General features: G+C 46.3%; 2 protein-coding genes across 4 annotated transcripts; one reads left to right on the forward strand and one right to left on the reverse strand.

The window, feature by feature from the left end:
* Positions 1 to 5,324: 5,324 nt before the first annotated feature.
* MRM3 (mitochondrial rRNA methyltransferase 3) lies at positions 5,325 to 10,484 on the reverse strand. The gene is made up of 4 exons (XM_008169019.2): positions 10,054 to 10,484; positions 7,250 to 7,494; positions 6,450 to 6,617; positions 5,325 to 6,007 (listed from the first exon to the last, which is right to left on the reverse strand). The coding sequence occupies exons 1-4, from the start codon at positions 10,482 to 10,484 to the stop codon at positions 5,430 to 5,432; spliced, it is 1,422 nt and encodes a 473-aa protein (XP_008167241.2). The 3' UTR covers positions 5,325 to 5,429.
* GLOD4 (glyoxalase domain containing 4) lies at positions 10,432 to 20,325 on the forward strand. Of its 3 annotated transcripts, none has more exons than XM_065573202.1 (9): positions 10,432 to 10,572; positions 11,750 to 11,799; positions 13,385 to 13,505; positions 14,505 to 14,649; positions 14,859 to 14,995; positions 15,735 to 15,821; positions 16,082 to 16,195; positions 16,303 to 16,389; positions 20,155 to 20,325. In XM_065573202.1, exons 1-9 carry the CDS (start codon positions 10,483 to 10,485, stop codon positions 20,308 to 20,310), a joined length of 987 nt encoding a protein of 328 aa, XP_065429274.1. In that variant the 5' UTR covers positions 10,432 to 10,482; the 3' UTR covers positions 20,311 to 20,325. The 3 variants fall into 3 exon arrangements, with proteins under 3 accessions (XP_065429274.1, XP_005298216.2, XP_042713867.2); XM_005298159.5 differs by lacking the exon at positions 20,155 to 20,325 and adding an exon at positions 17,252 to 19,287; XM_042857933.2 differs by lacking the exons at positions 11,750 to 11,799; positions 13,385 to 13,505; positions 20,155 to 20,325 and adding an exon at positions 17,252 to 19,287 and having other exon boundaries at positions 10,434 to 10,572.
* The last annotated feature ends 989 nt before the right edge of the window (positions 20,326 to 21,314 follow it).

Below are 21,314 nucleotides of genomic sequence, written 5' to 3' on the forward strand. Positions count from 1 at the left end.
CCTGGTTCCTGGAGGTGCAGATTCCTCACAACAAAGCCATCGTTATGGCTGGGGTGAGGGTTTGGAGATGGGCCCGGGGGCAGGGGGGCTGAGGGAGAAGCATGTCTGGTGAAGACCTGCAGGCCTTACTCGCATGAGTAAAGGGTTTTAGTTTGGGGTCCTCATTGTGGCCTTTCTGTGCCCAAGGGGCTGCTGTACCAGTCTGTGGCTGGAACCAACCAACCTTGGTAGATCTTGGTGCTGTGTTTCATAGAAAGAGTTTGTTGTTAAATTGGAACGTGACTCCTGATTGCTGCAGGTTATGGGTTTATCCCATGTAGCCCCTTGTTAGAAGCATTTAAACTAGGCCTTCCAGTGCTGGAGAGTCCAGGTTTTCTGCTTGAGCGGGTCAACGGACACTACTGTGAACAGCTCCAGCACATGGCACGCATGCACACCCATTCCAGATCGGGACCACACATCTCAAAGAACCTCCAGTTACAGTAAGTAACCTCCTCTTAGAGATCCCGCTGTGTTCTTCCAACCAACCGTGTATTTTGGAGCTGTGGCCTCTCCCGGATTGGTTAGTTCATCCATGAGCTCTTTTCCTTACGTTGACCAAGCAGTGACAGTATTAGTGGGCTCTGGGGTATCCCAGAAGCCAGTGGAATCTGAGCTGTAAGGTGGGAATATGTATAGTAGAGACATACACAGACACCCCGCTGTGTATCAACGCAGTGCACGCTCTGAACAGCTGAGGAATGGAAGAAAAACGCTAACCTGGAAACAATGCCATGTGCTGCTACAGCCCCTTCCATCCACGTAGGTCCCAGGGCCTTACCAACGGGCGGTAGGTAGGTTAGAGTTGTTGGCTGTGTTTCACAGAGGGAGAAGCAGTTTACCGAGAAGGGAAGTGACTTGCCCAACATCTGTAGTGAGTTGGTGGCCCCATCCCAGCAGGCTTTCCCAGTCCGTGGGGGAGAGAGCTGAACATTTGTGTGTTGGGTGCCTCATGAAATGGTGATGTCTGGAGGCCTTGCACCTGTGTGTGTATGCAAACGCACAGCTGGAGAGAAGGGATTATTTTGAAGTTGTTAGTTGCTGCGTCCTCACCCTCCTGAAGGAGGCGCTATTGTCCCCACTTTACAGGCCAGAGAGAGAGAGGGAAAGAAAGTGGTAGAGCAGCACTAGGCCAGCTGCCTGGACTTGCGGGCCCCTGCTTAATTTGCCAGACCACGCTGCCTTTCATAACAAATCAGTGGCTGAAAGCTGGACTGAGAGTCCCTGTAGGCATTTCCTCAGTCATGTAGCTCTGTCGGTGATCATTTCCTTTAACAAACCTACATGCGTCCTTGGGGAGGGGCGTGTTGGGGAGCCATGTGGTGGTTTGTGTGTGTTGAATAGCTGGGGGCGTGCAAACTGCTGCTGCTTTCCCCTTCAGCCCATTTGTCACTTATGGCAGGATTGTAGCCTCCCCTTTTATCCATGCTACAACAACCTACTAAGGAAGGAGCTTGGAAAGCCAGCCAGCTGTGTGAGAGAGAGGAGTCGTATCAATCTAGACGGCACAGACAGTGCTTCAGGGCCTGTATTTTATTTAGTGATCATTAATTAGGCAATGAATAACTCAAAAAGCAGCAGGATTGGCTGTTGAGTTGGAGACAAACACTGCAGACAATTAAGCCGAAGAGGGATTGGTGGTTGGTGGCATCGATCTGGGTTCTGGTCAAGGTGCTAATGTCCATTGTGCTAGGTGCTGTACAAGTACCACGTCAAGCCTGTCCAGTGTGACTCCAACCCAGGGGGGAGGAACTGGAGCCTGTTGCGCTGCGGGCTGCTCAACAGCCAATGAGATGGATCAGTCCAGGTCCCAGAGACCAGGCTGCGCACTGGGCAGCAGAAAGGTCCAGCAGCCCTGGTCCCAAGCTGCTGGGTGTGACCGAACAGTCCTGTGCACTAGAATTCTCCACTTGTCCCTCAGGCTGGTCTGTCCGTGTGGCAGTCAAAACGTGGGGTGGGGAGGTCTGCCCCCAGTTTGGTGCTTCAAGAGGATTTCTGTCTCTGCAGCTGCTACTCAGGCACCTTTCTCTAGTGCTCCCAGCCCTGAATCACTCAAAATACACCCTTGTAAGTGGAATCTGCAGCAAAATACCAAAAAGTAACTTAAAATCCACCAGGGGAAGGGGGGGTGGTAAGTGAGAAATTCTGCAGTCCTGAAGTTTTGACCAAAGCTGCATGCACAGAAGTGGCTGACAATAGGCTTGTCTAAGCAGGGTAATTGCTTCCAGATCCCATTGCCACCTGGTGCATGTTCTGTTTCCATCGCATGGGTTTCTGGTGCTATAGGGAGAGAATGGTGTCTATGCAGTTTGAATGAGAATCACAATAAGGCGCTTAAATGGGATATGGTTGGTTCATGCAGCACTGGCTGATTCTAGACATTAGATTAGGAGCAAAAACCCCATCTGGCAGAGGCTGCTCAGGCTCCCAGAGTAGGACTGTAGGTGTAACGCTGAGTCCATGAAATAAAATCACTTAATATTGGGTATGTTGAAGTGACTGCGGCACCTACTCAACTAGGGCTAAAGTGAAGTGTAAACGTTTGTGTCAACCTGGCTCTTCCCCTGGCCAGGGCTGGCATCTGGTTCGGAGGAAGGAGCTGTTCTCCCACTGATGCACTTTCAGTCTTGATACTGGCAATGCCTTTGAACGGGGCTGTGTTAAATGCTCCCTTCCAACAAAGGAAAGGTTGGATCAGGATGTGCCTAAGGGAACAACCACATTCTTTCTCCATGTATTTATCGAGCATCCAGTTCCCAGGATGGCTCTGTGCCAAAGGAAATGGTGGGCCACTGCTAAATCATTGTACGATCATGACAGCCTCTGAAACTTTGGGTTTTTAATATGGACTAAGATAGAAAGGGATCTCTTAGCAGCAGCTGGTATTGTAGCTGGAGAGCTCGCGCTCTAAACAAACCGTTTGAAGGAGTTGGAGAAATAGTGTAGGGCACCAAGGGGCGTAGTTCCCAAAGGGCTTCCTGCTGCTCCTCGGTGCCAGGACCTGATAGAGCTTGGAGAGCCTAATTCCACCGGCATGTGATCACCCAGGGCCAGGTTTACAACCTCCTGCTCCCAGATTGAAGGGGGTGGCCCAGCTCTTAAGAGATTCTATTTTTTGGATTTCTCCTCCTGCACAGCCCAGAGCCTGTCTGCTGGATGGGGAAGAACCCAAGGCATTTCCCATAGAATGGGACTCATTCTGCAGTTCTTTCCCTCCTCACCTCCTCTTTCTTCTTCTCCTTCACTCCCCCCCCTGCCCCTTTCTTTCAGAGTTTAAATCTGTGCCATGGGGGCACTAGGAACAACTCTGGTCCCCACACAGGCTGCATTCATGACAAATACTGCCACCTTCTGGCAGAAGGCTTAACCTCCGACTTAAATTAGAACACAATGCCTGGAGCTAAAATTGAGGATTAAACTCTAGCAAAGAGTGTTTGATGGCAGAATTGGAAAACTGACAGTCTTTGCAGGGACAGCACACCACCCTAATTGTGCCACAAAGCGTCACCCAGCGAAGCCTGTATCACGCATAAGTACCTCCACCATGTCTGTCTGCTCTAAGGGCTAACATCCTGCTGGTTTGTCCCTGGCCTCTTGCTAAGGTTGGTGTTTACTGACCCAGTGTTGATGTTACTAAGGAACTCCATTAACTGGAATAGCTTCCTGTCCCCTGCACCAGCAGCTGTGTTCACCTCCCACTTCCTTTGCCAAATCTGGATGGGGCATGAAGGTCACAGTAGGAATTTTGCAGCTGCAAGGGTAACAAGATTTCCCACAGACCAACAGTGTATGTGACAGACTTGATCTATAGAGTTTTGTGGGTATGTTTCACCGTTTCAAATGTCAGGACTCTGCATCCCTCCCATGTGCTACTTCTCTTGCCTCCCGTTAGCCTATCCTGCTGACAGCGGGGACCACAGGTTTAGGGGCAAGTGGGGGAAGGGAGCTTTTGAACTGATTTAAGCTATTACCATGAACGCAAACAGCTGTCGGTGCTTTATCACATTCTTCACCATGTTTCTTTGTGTAAACCTACATACACAGAGCCCAGGATTATGGGAAAGGGGGAAAAATACCACCAGCTGTTGTCCTCCACTACAGCACCTGCAGTAGGACCTCCACCAGGAGTAGGTTTAAGGGATACAATGGAAAGTTTGCTGGCGGGGACCTGGCCCAAAGCAGCGCTGCAGGAAGAGATAAAAGCCATTACCCTGGAACTGTTTAAATAATGCACAAGGCTGCATGAACAAACAGGCCTGGGGAGAGAGAACTGCATTCCAAAGAGCAGCTATGGCAATTCACCGAGCCAGTGGGCCCCCTGCCATAACTGATTAGCCACTTCACGTCCTCACTGGGGGGTTTACAGAGCACTAGTGACACTACATTCCAATGGATTTTACTGCCAGCTGCTGACACTTCAATACAGAGGTTTTTCCCCTACTGAAAAGGAAGCCAGGGGTGTTTTTTCTTCTGTGAGAACCACCTATCGAGCCCTTGTACAATACAACTTACACTTCATCACTGCTGCACTGGCTCTTTTACCTTCCCCCCGGCCCTGTAAAGCCACATGAAGGTCAGCTGCATTATGGGCAAGCCAGCCGTGCAGCGTGACCAGCATCCTCTGCCTTACAACAAATGAGAGAACCTCTGGGGCCCTGGTGAGAGACTCCCTCCTGCCCTTTTCTTCAGGATGGGGGAGTCACCCACCCCAAGAAAAAGAGTCCCCTTAGGAGAACTGTCTGTAAACTACACACGATTGCACAACCTCTCCTTTGCTTTTCCTACTCCCAGTAATGCGAGTCACTGGAAGCTAGCTTGGTGTACAAGGGTCAGAAGCGAGAAAGGGGGGGGGTGTTATTGCTCAACAGATAGCACCAAACCCAACCTCATTTCAGAGGTGGGGGAGCAGGCCTGGATTTGAGGACTTAAGCTCACTTGATAGGGACTTTAACTAAATCACTCAAGGGCTGTGTTAGCAATTGCTAATTCTTTTGACTACCTCTAAAAATGGCTCTCTCCTAACCCCCTTATGGTATTCCTAGGGAACCGGTCAGAGCAGCAGGTGCAAAGGCCTGCTCTCTCCAAAGCCTACACCTTGATGGCAGCTGCAGGTAAGTGTGGCCCTTGGAGTCCCAAAATTTGGGCCCAAAGTTTCATGTGTTCACTAATGCTAAGGGGCATCAAGTGCAGAAGATGGGCACTCTGTGGAGCCTCTGGGTGTTGAACATGGGCATGGACCTCTCGGGGGCAGGTCTGTTTTAACAGCTGTGCAAGTGTAAACTGAATAGCAGTGGCAAAACCTGTGATTTTATTGATTCCCCTGCAAGGTACCTGCATGGGAACATACAGAAGAGGAGGCTCTGTCTGTGCAGAATGGTCTCCTGCACAGTTTAGCCCAAGGCAGGGAACTTCTGTCCTTTGCTCTCTTGCTTCTCTCTCAACTGCAATTGTCTCTTCCCCTCAAACAACAGGATGCTCGCAGCCATGGCTGAGTTCAAACTGTCCACGCCTGGGACCACAGGAATAATCAGTCTCTTCCCCCCGGTGCTCTCTGCTAGCCGAAGTGCTTCTGTGCTCAAACCATGGGTCTCCCCACCAATCACCACTGCTGCTGCTGGAGCCCGTGTCCAGTTCTCGTGGTAACATTGAGTGTCAAGTTCTGGGAACCAGGCCTCATCTGTTCCCTGCTCCTCCTCTTCGCTCTCTGAATCAAAAGCCAAGTCCTCTCTGCCTATCGGAGCCTTCAAGTTGTGAGGTCTGGAAACCCAACCATAGCTGCTGGCCTTTCCCGACCCATCCTCCATCTTGTCCTGTGTTCTTGGGTCACGGCTGTCGGCCACGTAGACCTGTGTGTCTGTGGGAAGATAGTTGGAAATGGATTCCCACTCCAGATTGGCAATGATGGGCAGGCGGAAGTGAGCCCCCATGCCTGCACGAAGCACTTTGGGCTCCCACGGATCCACGCAGCCTGTAATAGAAAACAGTGAAGGTGCAAGGGCTCCACAAGAATATGCATTCAGCACCTTGTGCCAGTGAGACAGCACATCAAAGGAGAATGCTTAAAAGCTCCCTGGGGCAAGCCATCATCTGAAACAGCCAGGAGGGGTTATATGGGCCTATGGGACGGTAGCAGCCCACAAATTGGAAAGCTAACCTCTCTTAGCTCCCTCAGTATGCAGTTATTGATGGGGCGCTGTATTTATGAACCTGCCTTTGTTCTAGGCCCCTAGACTTGCTAGGTATCATGGGAGTATCCACAGAAGGTCCAACACGCTGTGAGCTGTTGTGTATTTCCATCCATATCAAGTGAAATCTCATCACTTTTCCAAACGATTGATTGTTCATTAAACTCTCCTGACCCCACAGCTGAAGTCATCACAGACTTCTGCTCTCCAGAAGGAGGGGCCTACCTTTGGTGAGCAGCACTTTGCTGCAGCCTGCTCCAGCTGCAGATCTCAGTATAGTCCCCAGGTTTCCTGGATCGCGGAGATTGTCACAGATAAGGGACAGGGGCAGCCAATTCTGTTGCTGGACAGCTGGGTAAGTCATCTTGGTATGGTCAGGTCTGGAAAAGATTCCTGAGGAAACAAAGGGAGAAAGGCCCATGGGCAAATGAGGCTCAAAGGCTTTTCTGACACAGCACGGCCCTTGGGATGTATCTGTTTTAATCACTTCTGATTTAACTGATACTTTTGTGGTGGAACCGGAAGTACTGAAGATCGGGTGAGGAGCAGTACTGCTGGAGTCTGCGTAAGACTGTTTGTTTTCCTAGTAAAGTAAAGACTGAAAGCATCATTTAAAACACCCCTCCCCCTCCCCCCCCATGGGCATCATCTCCTCAGAGATTGTAGGTGCCATTTTTCCACAGGCCACAGCAGAATAACTGTATCACCAGGCACCATCAAGGATGTCAGTTAGACACAGGCCTCAGAGCCACCATGAGAGTGCCAATCATCTTCCAAGCTTTGAGGAGGTCTATTGAAATGTTGTCCCCTCCTCAAGTGGAGGGGCAGGTGACAAGATGGTCTCTCACATCAGTTTGAGTGGAAGCAGAGAAATCCTTTCTCTAGCCAATTCTACTTGACACCATGTCACTGGCATGCAGGAATAGGCTAGCAAAGAGACACTCAAGTTGTATTTGTCACTACATTTATTTTAATAAATGCTAAGTGCAGCTACCCTTTGTTTACTATTTCTAAAGCAAACTTACCTATCAGCCCTTGAGGAGTTATGAGGTCAGACCAGTTCTTAATGTCTTCAAACTTCACCTTAACTAGAGTGGTTTTCTTCAGCTTTTCCTCAGGCAGTTCCTTCAGGTGCCCCACAGTACTGAAGAAGAGAGTCTGGGGCACTGCTCCAGCGTCCAGGGCATCCTTAATAAGTCTCTGACCCTCCAGCAGAATCTTCCCATGCTGGTCGCGAAACTTCTTCGACTTGGCAATTGTCACCACTTTTCTACAGAGAAGATGACCAGTTAAAACTGCTGGAATGTTAGTAACATCTCTGGTCTGCTTTGAAGTTTGCCACTTGCAAGTGGGGAGTGTCACTCGAAATTTTCCTGGACTCAATATTATTCCTTCTGTCCAATGATTGTCTGCATACATATTTTAGAGTGGCTGCAGCTAGTCCTGATATTGTATGGGATCCATTATTCTCACCCTTATTAATCTCTACAGCAGGATCAATATAAGGCAATAGTTCTCAACCAGAAGGGGGTGCAGGAGCCCAACTTTCTTGGGGGCCTTGGCTGCGCAGCGAGCCTTCTTGGGGGATTTACATTGATCTGCTTTTCAGTACCGAACAAGCCCAAATTTCTCAAAGACTGACAGTAGCAGCACTAATTCAGGTAAGGAGTGTTTTTATAATACCATTTGACTTGCATTTTGATTCAAGTAATTTCAGGTATCTCCTGAACAAACACATTAGCAACAGTAGGTGGCAGTATCCTTCTCGCTATTCTAAAGGGAGAGGGGCCACTGCCAATATATAAAAAAAAAGGGACATAATTCAAAAAAGGATTGAGAACTCTAAGGGATTTACAAACAGACACAGAAATGGGACTCTGAACAGACACTGACCACAGAGTACCATGTTAGCAAATTCTTTGCAAGTGCTTTAGCTGAAATCTTAATAGTTACATGGAAAAATGCAAAAGCAAGAAGGCTCATGCACCGGCAGGCAAGCACCAGAGTCAGAAACTTGGTGCCTCTCCCAAGAGCTGACAGAAGAATTTCACATATGTAGCATATTATGGCTGTTCTGCTCTTACCATAACAGCTGAGGTTTTGAAAATTGTTCCCTCTACTGTCAGGACTTACTCTGACATAGTGAATTTCACCACTGGCCCCAGTTTCTCTCTTTCCATTATTTCATGTAGATGTTTATTATGGCAGTGCCAAAGGGCCAGGCCCCATTGTGCTAGGAGCTGCAAAAAACAGCAAAATAAACAGTCCCTGCCCCAAAGAGCTTCCAGTCTAAACAGACAAGACAGACACTGGGTAGAAGAAAGGATTTAACACGAGCAGAGTGAACAATGTGAAGGCAGCAAACATCCTGCTCGTTCCATGACTTGTTTTTTTTTAAGCCAAAGTAAAGAAAACTGAAGGGAAGCAGGGTGATGGGGACAAGGCAGAGGAAAAGAGTAAAAGCAACGGGTGGAGTGAAGCTAAGATGAAGTGGTAGCATGCTTTCCTTTCATGGTTCATGTATGCACTCAAACATGGAGCTGGCATGCTCCACATTTGGTGGCAACACAATTGAAATCATTACTTGAAGCCAAATGTAAAAACCTCACTTGTGCACTAATAACTTGGAGACTTATTATGATTTAGCAGATAGTTAAAATTGTGATTATCTATTAGCCTTGATGATGTAAGTCTGAATATTGCATTGACTATCTGAAAGGAACACTGATTTTTACAATGAATTTTTGCACAAGAAGAACATAAGAATGGCCATACTGGGTCAGACCAAAGGTCCATCTAGACCAGTATCCTGTCTACCGCCAGTGGCTAATGCTAGGTGCCCCAGAGGGAATGAACCTAACAGGTAATGATCAAGTGATCTCTCTCCTGCCATCCATCTCCACCCTCTGACAGACAGAGGCTAGGGACACCATTCTTTACCCATCCTGGCTAATAGCCATTAATGGACTTAACCTCCATGAATTTATATAGTTCTCTTTTAAACCCTGTTATAGTCCTAGTCTTCACAACCTTTTCAGGCAAGGAGTTTCCACAGGTTAACTGTGCGCTGTGTGAAGAACTTCCTTTTATTTGTTTTAAACCTGCTGCCCATCAATTTCAGTGGGTGGCCCCTAGTTCTTGTATTATGGGAACAAGTAAATAACTTTTCCTTATTCACTTTCTCCACTCATGATTTTATATACCTCTATCATATCCCCCCTTAGTCTCCTCTTTTCCAAGCTGAAGAGTCCTAGCCTCTTTAATCTCTCCTCGTATGGGACCCGTTCCAAACCCCTAATCATTTTAGTTGCCCTTTTCTGAACCTTTTCTAGTGCCAGTATGTCTTTTTTGAGATGAGGAGACCATATCTGTACATAGAATTCAAGATGTGGGCATAGCATGGATTTATATAAGGGCAATAAGATATTCTCCGTTCTACTTTCCAATAGCTACAACCAGAAAACAGGACCATTCAGTGCTGGAGTCTGGCTTGCTGCTTCGGATTCATTGCCAATTACATTCTGCCCACCTCGGTGCCCACAACTCAAGTAGCGCGGAGCTACCCGATGTGCCAGCCGGTACTTTGGCCTGGCAGAAGATGGCGGCAGTCTGGGTGTGGGGGGAGCGGGCTATGGCACCGGCAATCTGCCCGGGTGCTGCGCGATGCGTCTGTCACTGGGGAAGGAGCCCAGGGAAACGGCCGGGGGGGGGGGGCGAGCTGTCGGTTTAGACGTTGTTTTGCTGCCATGGTAACGGTGTCCGGGACCCCAGGGGGGAGAAGCGGATTCGGGGGTGGGATGGGGGTGCGGGGAGCGCCGCAGGGCCTTACCCCAGCCGCCTGTCTCCGGGCTCCGCCTTCTCGAAGCGCAGCTCCTGCCCGGCCGGGCTCTTCTCCGGGGCCGGCCACAGCCGGGCTCCCTTCGGCTCCGCGGGTTCCCGCCCGGCCGGGGCGGCCGCTCTCTGCTCTTTGCGCGGGGGCAGCACGCGGACCGGGCTCCGCCTCAGCGCCCGCACCCAGCGCCGCCCCGCAGCCGCGCCCGCCCCGGCTCCTCCCGGCTGAGCCCGAAGCAGCGCGGCGGCGGCAGGACCCAGCGTGAGGCACCTGAGCGCCGCCATCTTGCCCTGACGCCAGGTGACCCCGGCCGGCCGGATATCCGGCTGCGCACGTGACTTCTCCCCTCTCTGCTTCCTAATCTGCTGGGGGGGGGTGACTGATTGCGTCATCGTCATGCGCCGGAAGTAGGGGTAGAAGTCAGACATGGGAGCCCGGCGCGCGCTGCACTTCGTGTTCAAAGTGGGGAACCGTGGCCAGAGCGCCCGCTTCTACCGCGACCTGCTGGGCATGAGGGTGAGTGAGCGAGCGGGGGGGCGGGGCCTGAGGTGGCTGCGTCTGGCCCGGCGCCGGGGGTTGGCGCTGCGCTCCCCCCCAACACGCACCCGCTACCCCGTTCTGGGGCTGGGGAGGGGCGCGGGGATCCCTGTGGGGTTTAATGGGTTGCCAGGCCCAACATTGGGTTTGCTGGGAGCTGGTTCTGAAGCCGAGCTCCGCCCCCACCCGGACCAGCGGGGCGCGCCCCCCCCCCCCCGTCATATAGTAACTTTGTTGTCTGAAGGGGTCGCGGTGCAATGACGTTTGAGACACCCCCCCCCCCCCCCGTTTTACAGCTTATGGCCGCTTCGTGCTAGTGTGTTTGCTTCCAGGCTAGGGCTTGTCGTGTCGTGTCGTGCTGTGCTTGTTCCTGTTAACATATCCCTCCCCAGACCGAAATAGCTGTACTGTTCCCCGGGCTGTGTACGTGCGGCCTTATGGCAAATCCCATAATAGTTGGTCAGGGTATGTTTACACTGTGGGGGGGGAGGGATAGCTCAGTGGTTTGAGCATTGGCCTGCTAAACCCAGGGTTGCGAGTTCAATCCTTGAGGGGGCCACTTGGGGATCTGGGGCAAAATCAGTACTTGGTCCTGCTAGTGAAGGCAGGGGGCTGGACTCGATGACCTTTCAAGGTCCCTTCCAGTTCTAGGAGATGGGATATCTCCATTAATTTATTTATTTATTTATTTAAAAGATCCACTGCACAGCTACGGCTGGGCCGGGTTAGCCGACTTAGGCTGTGAAGCAATAAAATTGCACTGTAGATGTTTGTTTGGGCTCAGGCTGGAGCCTGGGCTCTGAGACCTTGCAAGGTGAGAGGCTTACCTCACAGTATGTCCACACTGCAATTCAACACCTGTGTCTGGCCTGTATCCACTGACTCAGACTCGGGCTATCAGGGTGTTTAATTGTGATGTAGATGCTGGAGCTGCAGCTCAAGCTCTGGGACGCTATCGCTTTGTGGTGTCCCAGAGCCCAGGCTGAACCTGTACACTGCTACTCTTAGCCCCACAAACCTGAGTCATGTAACTTGGAGCCCTGGGTTTTTTGTCACAGGACAGGTGGACCCTGGGCGTTCTATTGGGGTGTGCTTAGGCCTATTTTCTTCTAAGAACTAAGTAGGCTTTATTTGTTACATGTGCTCGATCTGCCAGATTCTAAGACATGAGGAATTTGAGGAAGGCTGCAAAGCTACTTGTAATGGGTATGTACCGTTATTTCTCTTTGTAATCTTTAGCTAAACTAAAACATCTGCAGATGCTGACTAACCAAAAAGGCTTACTTATAGACCTTTGAGCATACTTCCTAATCATTGCTCATTTCATTTGAAGAAAGTAAGAATGTACCTTCTTGTGTTTGTCTGTGGTGCTTACGTTGGAACATAAGCATTGCTATGGCAGATCAACAGTCTACGTAGTCAGGGCGGCCCAGATCTTCAAAGGCAGTTAGGTGCCTAAATCCCTTTGATTTGGGCCACAGTTCCTGAAAAAAATTACTACTTCATGCTTCTGGGATTTTATTTTATTGTGTTTAATGATATTAGGGCGCCTAGTGCCTTGGGTAGGCATCGTATTCTCTTAAATCCAAATAAATCAATTAAAATAAAATACCCCGCTACCTCCAGTGGCCTTTCATTTCTTTTCAAAAAGAAAGAGCTTAGGCTGTATTGTCTAACTGTACAATTTGCCTAGATCATGATGAGGAAATAGCTTTTTTGACTCCACCTGGTGAGCAGTTTATGCTCTGAAACATGAAGCTTGAGGGCACTTAATGTTATCCTAGCTCTAGCACTATAGTTGCAATCCCTACGCTTGAGGAATTATGGATCAAATCCTATGAAAACTACCATTGCTCATTCTTTTGGATGGCTGTGCAGTTGTGCCTTCCTAGTCACACATTAACATAGCTTGGCAGGAAAGGTAAAGGGGTGACTTGATTATCGTGTATAAGTACCTACATGGGAATCAAGTATTTGATAACAGAGGGCTCTTCAGACTAACCGAGAAAGGTATAACAAGATCCAGTGGCTGGAAGTTAAACAAATTCAGACTTGAAATGAGGCATACAATTTTAACAATAGGGTAATTAACCACTGGAGCAGTTTACCAAGGGTTGTGGTGGATTCTCCACAAGAGGAATCAAGATTGGATGTTTTACTAGAAGCTGTAGTCTGCGAATCATTTTGGGGCAGTTCTCTGGCCTGTGGTTTACAGAAGGTCAGACTAGATGATCACAATGGCCCCTTCTGGCCTTGGAATCTATTAAATTAAGAATTTACTGGAAAGTTACTGTGTTCTATCACACTTTATGGGAATCCCTTAGTCATAGCGCCTTCTCCTCCTGTTAGCCAGAAGTCATTTTTTTTAAAATGACTTTTATATGGTGAATAAGTAACCAACGGAACTTGCTGCTGCAAGCAAATAGTTTAGTAAATTTCAAAACAAGATTAGACTATTTGTAGGAGAGCTGCATCTGCTGTTACATAAGAAACTAGATAGGAGAGGATAAAACTATAAGGATCCTTTCATGGTTGAGGACATGAAGTAGGCACTGACTGGCATGCTCTTTCAGTGATATAGTATTGTATAAAAGTTGGTATGGTATGGGTTTCTGCACCTTCCCCTGAAGCATCTGGCACTGATTGCTGTCAGGGATAGGATATTGGATTAGCTGGACGACTGGTTATGCAGTTCCTATCCTGAGGCACTTCTTTCTTGTGGTGTGTGGCGGGGTGTGTGTGTGTCTTTGTGTCTGATACTGACGACAAATAAATGTGATGGTTGTTCTAGCCCTTATGATGGAAAGTGGAGCAAAACAATGGTGGGCTATGGGCCCGAAGATGATCACTTTGTTGCAGAGTTGACCTACAATTATGGAGTTGGAGAGTATCGACTCGGCAGTGACTTTCTGGTAAATATAATTTGCCCTTCTAACATTCTTTTGTTCTTGTTGTGAGCTTTTTGGCTAGGAGTCCATTCAGACTATGTCCTGGATGCACTTTCCTGATGCTGTTTGATTCCCTATCCATTTTTGTTCCCTGAGCTAGTCTTGCGGGCGCTGTTTGCATGTCTTTTGTGCAAGGAAGAGGAAGGGGAGAGAGGTGCTTTGTGCTCCTGCTGCAGTTGGGGGCCGGGGGGCAGTTGTATTTGTTCTCGGGGGGCCCTCAGTCCCCACCCCACTGACAGCAAAATTTGGAGCTTTCTGACAGATCAGTCTTGTGAATGCAGCATCGCTTTTATTTCCCCGGACTTCCAGCCAAGGAGGAACTCACTTTCTCCTCCCGATGGCGGTACTGTGTGTGCTCCTTGTTTCACTGGTATCCTCCTCTTCCCCCCCTGGAGTCAGAGATGGTTGGATGGCCATGGAAGCCACTCATCTGTAAGGTGGCAGAACTCTGGATTTGATTTGGCCTCTGTCTCTGCAAAACCCAATTGGTCAGTGCTGTTCTAGTGGGCTCTGCAAAGACTGGTAGAGCCAGGATCTGGCCCATTAAGCTCTATCTCTCTGCTTCATATTGACCTCAGACGGTTGCACTAATTTTATAAAGGCAAGATAACCAGCCTCTCGGAGGCCGTTTAGACCCTTGTTCAGGATGGCTCCAACTCTTACTGCAGACCACTTGTGTAATTATTGCCCTTTCTCTTGGAGGAAGATAATTGAAAAGCTGGGGGCAAGGAACCAGTGTCTGGGCTGTTGAGGTCTCCTTCAGACCAGTAGGTGTTTTAGCCCAGGGTATAGAGCAGAGACTATATTGATGATTGCTCTCTTCCTGGCAATGGATGAAGATTTAGGATTCCATGCTGATACTTGGAAATCTATCGGCTGACTTCAGTACCACTGACCAAAAAGATGGTGTTGGTACATCTTTGCACTGGTGTATCACATGTTTGTGCTTTGTATTCTTGCTAGGGCATGACTCTTCTGTCCAGCCAGGCAGTGAGCAATGCCAGAAAGATGGGATGGCCACTCAAAGAAGTTGCAAAGGGTATATTTGAAACTGAAGCCCCAGGAGGATACAAGTTCTACTTGGAAGACAAAGAACAACCAAAGCAAGGTAACGCATTCATACCCTTTCCTCTATTCATCGGAGACTGAGAGCTGGAACTTCATAAGAGGTTGCAAATCTGGCTTGGCCAAGCTTTATGGGAATGTGTGCCTGCCTCATGTTGTTGCTATTTGTTTCCCATTATCATGAGCACAAAAACCTAGAGTTTAAAACTACAACATATACACCACTAATAGGAAACTATTACAATCTTGCAGATCCTGTGCTAAAAGTAACTTTGGCAGTCTCGAACCTGCAGAAGTCTGTTAGCTACTGGTCTGATCTGCTGGGAATGAAAATTTATGAGACGAATGAGGAAAAGCAAAGGGCTTTGCTAGGCTATGCAGATAACCAGGTTAGTCATTTAGAGAAGTGACTATTCTTTGAGAATAGCATGTTGTGGGATTGGTTCGTTTCATAATGACCGAACCTTAAATAAATAAATCAAGCAATCTTACTGAGAATAGCTGTTACTCTAATCTAATCTTCTAAATGCTTGCTTTGTCAATGTGTCTGCTAAGAACATACATGTAAAAAGGTGGAATTGTCAAATTGGTTAGTAGTTCTGCTCTGAACTTTTGAACTAAAAGACTTAAAGTACAGGCATCATAATGCCCATGCTTCATTTCATATGTAGGGCTTTCTTGAAAGCAAGCAAATAGCCATATAAAAATGAGAACCCAGCTGCAGCTGCTCAGGAAAGAGGCACAAAGGTTAAGATACCATGAAATATGGTAATTTTGAGGGAAAAGAGAAATCAGTGACCTAAACTGCTCTTTCTACAGAGAGGTTAACATGAACATGAGATTATCCATTCAGTAATTTGCAGTCAGACTAAATTTGTCAAATACTCGGGGTGAATCATTGTGCTTTTGTTTTTGTATCTGCTTACAGCCTCTGTTTCAAATAAGGTGACCGTGGTCACTACTACCTTAATGCACTGGGAAATAAGCATATGTGGCTTTGACGTGATTAGCTTATTATGTAATGCTGATTAGCATGCATGCAAAAATGCAGTAAAAATTGTATGAATTCTTTTTTGTCTTCAGATTAGTTTCCCTGCAAGCTAGACTCTTTCAATCCCTCTCTTTCAGTGTAAATTGGAGCTGCAGGGCATTGGCGGAGCAGTGGATCATGGCACAGCTTTTGGGCGGATTGCCTTCTCTTGCCCAAAGGAAGAGGTAACAATCTGATTTCCTTCTTCCTCCGGCCCTTTCCTATATTTCCTGGGCTGGCCATGTGGAGGGTGACTCATGGTAATACCAATAGCCACTCGAAGGTCTCTCACCGTCAGTATGTGAACAAGATAATAACATCAAATGAAAGTTCTGTTTAACTTTCTCTTGGTGGGAATGTGATGGAGATGTGGGTAATGGGTACAGTAAATGATCGCAGCCTGATATGACACAACTGACCTTCAGCTCACTCTTTGTTTTTTAAGTTGCCAAACATTGAAGCACTGATGAAGAAGGAGAAGCAGAAGATTTTAACTCCCCTAGTTAGCTTGGACACCCCTGGAAAAGCAACAGTGCAAGTGGTTATCCTGGCTGATCCCGTGAGTGATGTTTGAAATAGTGACAAAATAAACTTTAATTCAGCCCCTCCCTCCCCCCCCCCCCCCCCCCAGTAATTTCACTTTCTCTCCTGTAAAATCTGGTTTAGGACGGCCATGAAATCTGCTTTGTAGGAGATGAAGCATTTAGAGAGCTTTCCAAGATGGATCCTAATGGCAACAAGTTGTTAGATGATGTAAGTAATATATTCTCTGTATTGTTTGTTGGTGGAGAAGTCGGAGCATCAGGATAGAAATGCATAGGCTACCTGTATGTTTTAAAATCCCACCACAGTCCAGTCCTTCAGCGGCAGGTACACTGAGTTCTAAAGGGGGTCTTTCAGATGAGTGCTTCATGCCGTTCTTCAGATGTTAAAAATCCCAAATAGCTTTTGGGGTTTGCCTCGGTATCCTGGAAAGAATTTTCCTTCCCTGCTCTTGTGAGCTATCCCTCAGTTCAGAGGTGGCTGCAGGATGGAAGATGCTAGAGGTGCAAAGTATCAACTACAAATCAACCTAAATAAGAGTGGAAACTGGCTTGTTGGTTGTAACGACAATCAGGTCAGTGCAGTAGAACAGCTTCACAAGATAATGGGCTGCTGCTACAGAAATGACAAGCGGTTTCAGGAAAAGTCTGAAAACAAAAGGGACATTTCAGAGCAGGAGACACTGATCCTATCATGCCTGTGTCTTATCAAATCGCTTCGTCGGATACATTTATCTGGTGCAACAGTGACAGTCGCTCACCGTACCATTTTTAATTTGCTTCTGAAACTAGCTTGTATTGTTGCAGGGAGTGTCTGTTGCTTTTGTTGTACTGTAGTCCGGAGGTGATTCCTAAAGAGCATTGTTTTTCATTTACAGTGTGGTAGAACTGTTTGCTTCAGGTAATCACAGATCAACTTAAGAGTTGGTCCCTGTTGGTGAATAAGTCAGTTATCCAGTTGTTTGACTGCTTGGCACTAACCCAAATAGAATCCTGGACACGTTTGCTTCTGTAAATGGTTGTTGTTTTAATAACTTTATCGTTATACAAATTGTTCGCTTCTATTTGTACAGGCAATGGCAGCGGACAAAAGTGACGAGTGGTTTGCTAAGCACAAAATGCAGAAGGCTTCTGCTTAGCTGAAGAGAATTGTCTCATAAATGGTGCCTTTAGCTGCTAAACACGTGAGATGTGTCCAGTTTTGCAGTCGTGGTCCACATTCATTGAGAGAGTCTGCAATGCCCTTTGATTTAATAAAAAATTCCAGCTCTTACTTAGAGGCTGGATTCTCCTTGCAGAAGTCTATAGGAGAAAAGGGGGAAAGTTTTGTTGTGCTGTGATGGGTAGATTGAGCACTTGATTTCATAACATGGGGGACCATGGACTTGTAATAGGCCACCCTCTCAAGCTTTTCTCTTTCCTGTTGGATTGAAAAAAAACAACAGAGTTTAGCCTAGAAATTCGCTGCATCTTTTTGGTATTTTAGGTAGCCTATATCTACTGCAGTGTGTGTACTGAGCTATCGTTCTGCAGGGATTTAGGAGTGAAGAATAATTCAATTTCAAATTCACCCTGTTGAATAAGACCAGAATTAAAACAGAACGCTAGCAAGGGGGATTTAGATTAAATTACGGTATTTTATTCTAATTGGCAGGTCTCTTCCAAATAATTCATGCTGCTAAACCTGACTGAATAAAAATTCATGGTTCAGAACTGGGTGGAAAAAAGCTCTTTGGAAGTGTTGAAATACTTGCTTTCAAAGCAAAGTATAGGTTAAAGAATAAAGCAAATGCTATATTGATGGTTGGTTCCATTCATGGAAAATGTCTTGGACAACTCCAGGACTTAGAACTTATTGCTAGGAAGCGAAAGGGACAACATTAATTGTGGTACACTACAAGTCTATTTGCTATTATATGTTACAGAGCATTTTGTAAGGTCGGTGGCTTTAGCAATGCTTGGTCTGCTGCACATGGAAAAGAAAAGGCCTTGGGGTAGCTACGCCTTGTTGTGAACAGTGCATGTATTGTGTTTTTATGACCTAGATTAAAGCTGGAACTGAGAGCTTGTCTACATGGGGAAATTGATCAGCATAATTATAATAATAAATATCTAGCTCTTAGTGGAACAGCTGTTCTGCTGTAGCTATGTAGGTCAGTTTCCCTATGTAGGCAAACCCTACGGCTGACATCTAGGTTTTGATTCTGAGAAAAACCTCCTTGAAGCCAACTGTAGATGAATAGCTCAGTTGCTGTTAGCTGGCATAAGATTAAAATATTTGAGCACAGCTTATCTTTTTTTTCCAAATAAACCGTAAACAAATAAATCACTGCAGTACTAATGAGAACATCGTGATGAGCTTAGTATAAATGTCCAAGTCAACAGAATGTAAGATACATGGACCGAGCTTCTTAGCTTTCAAACCATCAAGACACAAAGGTGTGACGTAGACTTTAAAATACTGGGCAAAATCAATGGATGGAATGGGGGGGGGGGGGGAAATCTTAAACACATTAACCAATTCTCAGCATGTTTCCTATTCAGAATTTCTAAAGAATGATGCAGTGACTGACTTGGGAAGAACCAAAATATCGAGTTTAAAATGTGTGATTCACAGCTGAGAAATATGCTTTAGTTACCTCTTCAAAAGCTTTGTTTTGTCTCTGTACTGCCAGGGTAACTGTTCTTCCATTTCCCCACTCAGCATAAAATCCTGGCTCCATCTCAAACCATCCTTTCAGGCCAGAGGAAATTAGGTTGTTTTGGAGAATGAGGAAAGCTGAGGATTCCCTGATAGGCCTTATTGGACTAGGTCTGTCCTATGGCTTCTAGGCACGTTAAGCTGCTTTATATCTATCTGCTAACTGCAGCGCACCAAACACTTGACATTCCAAATGGGGGTTATGTAGCAAACTAGAGCCAGACAGACTTTATTATTTGTCAGTGGGGAAGAGTAAAGTGACAAATGAACAGCTGTCTTGAAATTAGCTTTGTTGTTAACTGTGTTAATTTAACAACTTGTCTTCCTCTGGGTTGAACCGACTTGAATGCCTGCTATTGCTGATGGAACTGTAGAATCAGCATGTTCTGAATAAATATCTACAATATACTTGTTGCATATGTTTACTGGTTTTTAATAGTTCTCTGGGAAAAGTTAAATTAGCCTCTTGTGTTACAAAAACAAAAATCAACTTGCAAGCAAATGTCACCCCAAGGGGCCAGTTAACATTCAGCTTCCCAGTGTTTTTTTTGTTTTTGAAAGATTGGGCTAAACTTTTTTCAGTTCAACTAGGTAGCAATTGTAAAACTAAAACAAAACAACAAAGTTTAACTGAAGACTTGAAAAGAAAAAGTAGCTCAATGTTGGAGTAATAGTGGGCCCTTTAGTATCCTTTCCCCCTCAGTTTTTAATAGTGGTAGTGTTAAGTTTGTTACCAGTCTTTCATTTTGACCCCTGATATCTTAAGAATTTACTCTAATAGTGCCCTTTTTCTTTGTAATTGATACTACACGTGAGACTGAGCATTAAGTATGGTGAGGAAGCTTTGATTTTAGGTGTGGTTTAAATTACATTGTATGCACACTCTGACTCTAATGTGTCCAGAGATAAGGCTAAAGATTATATTGGAATACATGGGAGCTTATTTCTGTGCAAGCTATACTGGGCAACAAGGAAACATTTGAACAAAAATGCTATTCATTGAAGAAGTAAATGTTTCCGCTTGCCTCAACTGCCAGATGCAGAGTGCCATTTCATTTGCAGGTAATAGTGAATGTTACAATCTGCTATATACATGGTAACAGGCCTGGAAGAGGGAAGCTGTAGAGAAGAGTGTGTTAAAGTTTTTTTGCTGTGGTTTATTTCAACCTGCTTTCAGTAATGCGTACATTAAAAGAGTTAATCCGAGGCTATAATTCTATCATCGTCCTCTACTGTAAGACAAAACATATTAACCTTTTCTCTTGCTATTTGCAGTGCTATCAGAACCCTAAAAGTTACTGCATCATCCTGTCTAGGTCTATGATCTACATAGGAGAAAGGACCACTTGGAATATCTTTCAGTTAAAACATCTGTATTTATATTGTGATGTGAAAATGCACCAAACCCGTTGGGCCTCACACTCTGCATAATACTACAGATTTGTCTAATGCTCCTATTGAAATGGACTGTGACCATACAGTAAATGTTGGGAATAACATGCTCAAACTTATCTCTGGAGGGTTGGATCTCAGCTGTTGTTCACTGAGACGTTTTCAAAGCCCAGTTTGAAACTGTTTAGTTTTGAGCGTGTGCTGGATATTGTCTTAACCTTACTATTACATATGTTCACTTTTAAAGAGATAGTGTCAAAGACCCTTTTCAGTAAGGGTGAAGCTGCCTATGGAAAGCTGTCAAATACAGTCAAACAATAGAAATATTTTCCATCAAGTTCCTTAACATACAGTAAGCTTAAGTATCACTTCTAACTCGGGTAAGTGCAACATTTCCAGACAGTAATGTTTCCAGCCAATACACTTTCATAGTTTTGTCAATTAAGTCTGAATTATTGGTAACCGTTTAATAGACATCTTCAACAATGTCTGGCCTATTCTTAAACTGAAATGGACCTCCACAGTTGTGTGAACTCTCAAATAGCAGCTTCCTGTAACTGTCTCTGCAAAGTTAATGTTTTGGGTGTCTCAGCCCCCTCCTTCTCCTGCTCAGCCTCCCTTCTGTGATGCCTCTAGGGTGAGTCAGAGCCTGACTACTGCATGTGATGACATCACAATGCTGGGGAGTGCCTGAATCAGTCAATGAACGGGGGGTAAATCCCCTGACCAGCTCATCCAGGCAATGCTGCCAGATACCTGAAAAGCTCTGCCCTGGATCGAAGTGCTTCAAATACCATACAACTAAAACATAACAGGATGTGAAGATGCATAAACCACACCACAAAGCTTCAGACACTAATGACCTGGCTCTAATTTTTGTATTGAAATGGGATGTGAATGTACTCCCGGTGTCAGGAGTAGCACGCTCGCTTTTATTCTCAAATGGTTGGATCTCAACCTGTCAGTTCACACAGCCCAGTTAAAAAATATATATATACACAGAGAGAGAGAGAGAGAGAGGTGGTGATGGCGGCGGCCAAGCC

This window comes from Chrysemys picta, chromosome 19 (assembly GCF_011386835.1).
Source record: "Chrysemys picta bellii isolate R12L10 chromosome 19, ASM1138683v2, whole genome shotgun sequence".
Taxonomy (NCBI): domain Eukaryota; kingdom Metazoa; phylum Chordata; order Testudines; family Emydidae; genus Chrysemys; species Chrysemys picta.

Bases quoted from the DNA above. Each gene is read 5' to 3' on its own strand.
- GLOD4 (XM_065573202.1), top strand. From the start codon at position 10,483: ATGGGAGCCCGGCGCGCGCTGCACTTCGTGTTCAAAGTGGGGAACCGT. The intron at 14,650-14,858 runs GTAACGCATTCA...ACAATCTTGCAG, and splicing joins CAAAGAACAACCAAAGCAAG to ATCCTGTGCTAAAAGTAACT. The intron at 16,196-16,302 runs GTGAGTGATGTT...AATCTGGTTTAG, and splicing joins TGGTTATCCTGGCTGATCCC to GACGGCCATGAAATCTGCTT.
- MRM3 (XM_008169019.2), bottom strand. From the start codon at position 10,484: ATGTCTGACTTCTACCCCTACTTCCGGCGCATGACGATGACGCAATCA. The intron at 7,495-10,053 runs GTAAGGCCCTGC...TCTTCTCTGTAG, and splicing joins CCCGGAGACAGGCGGCTGGG to AAAAGTGGTGACAATTGCCA. The intron at 6,008-6,449 runs GTAGGCCCCTCC...TTTCTATTACAG, and splicing joins CAAAGTGCTGCTCACCAAAG to GCTGCGTGGATCCGTGGGAG.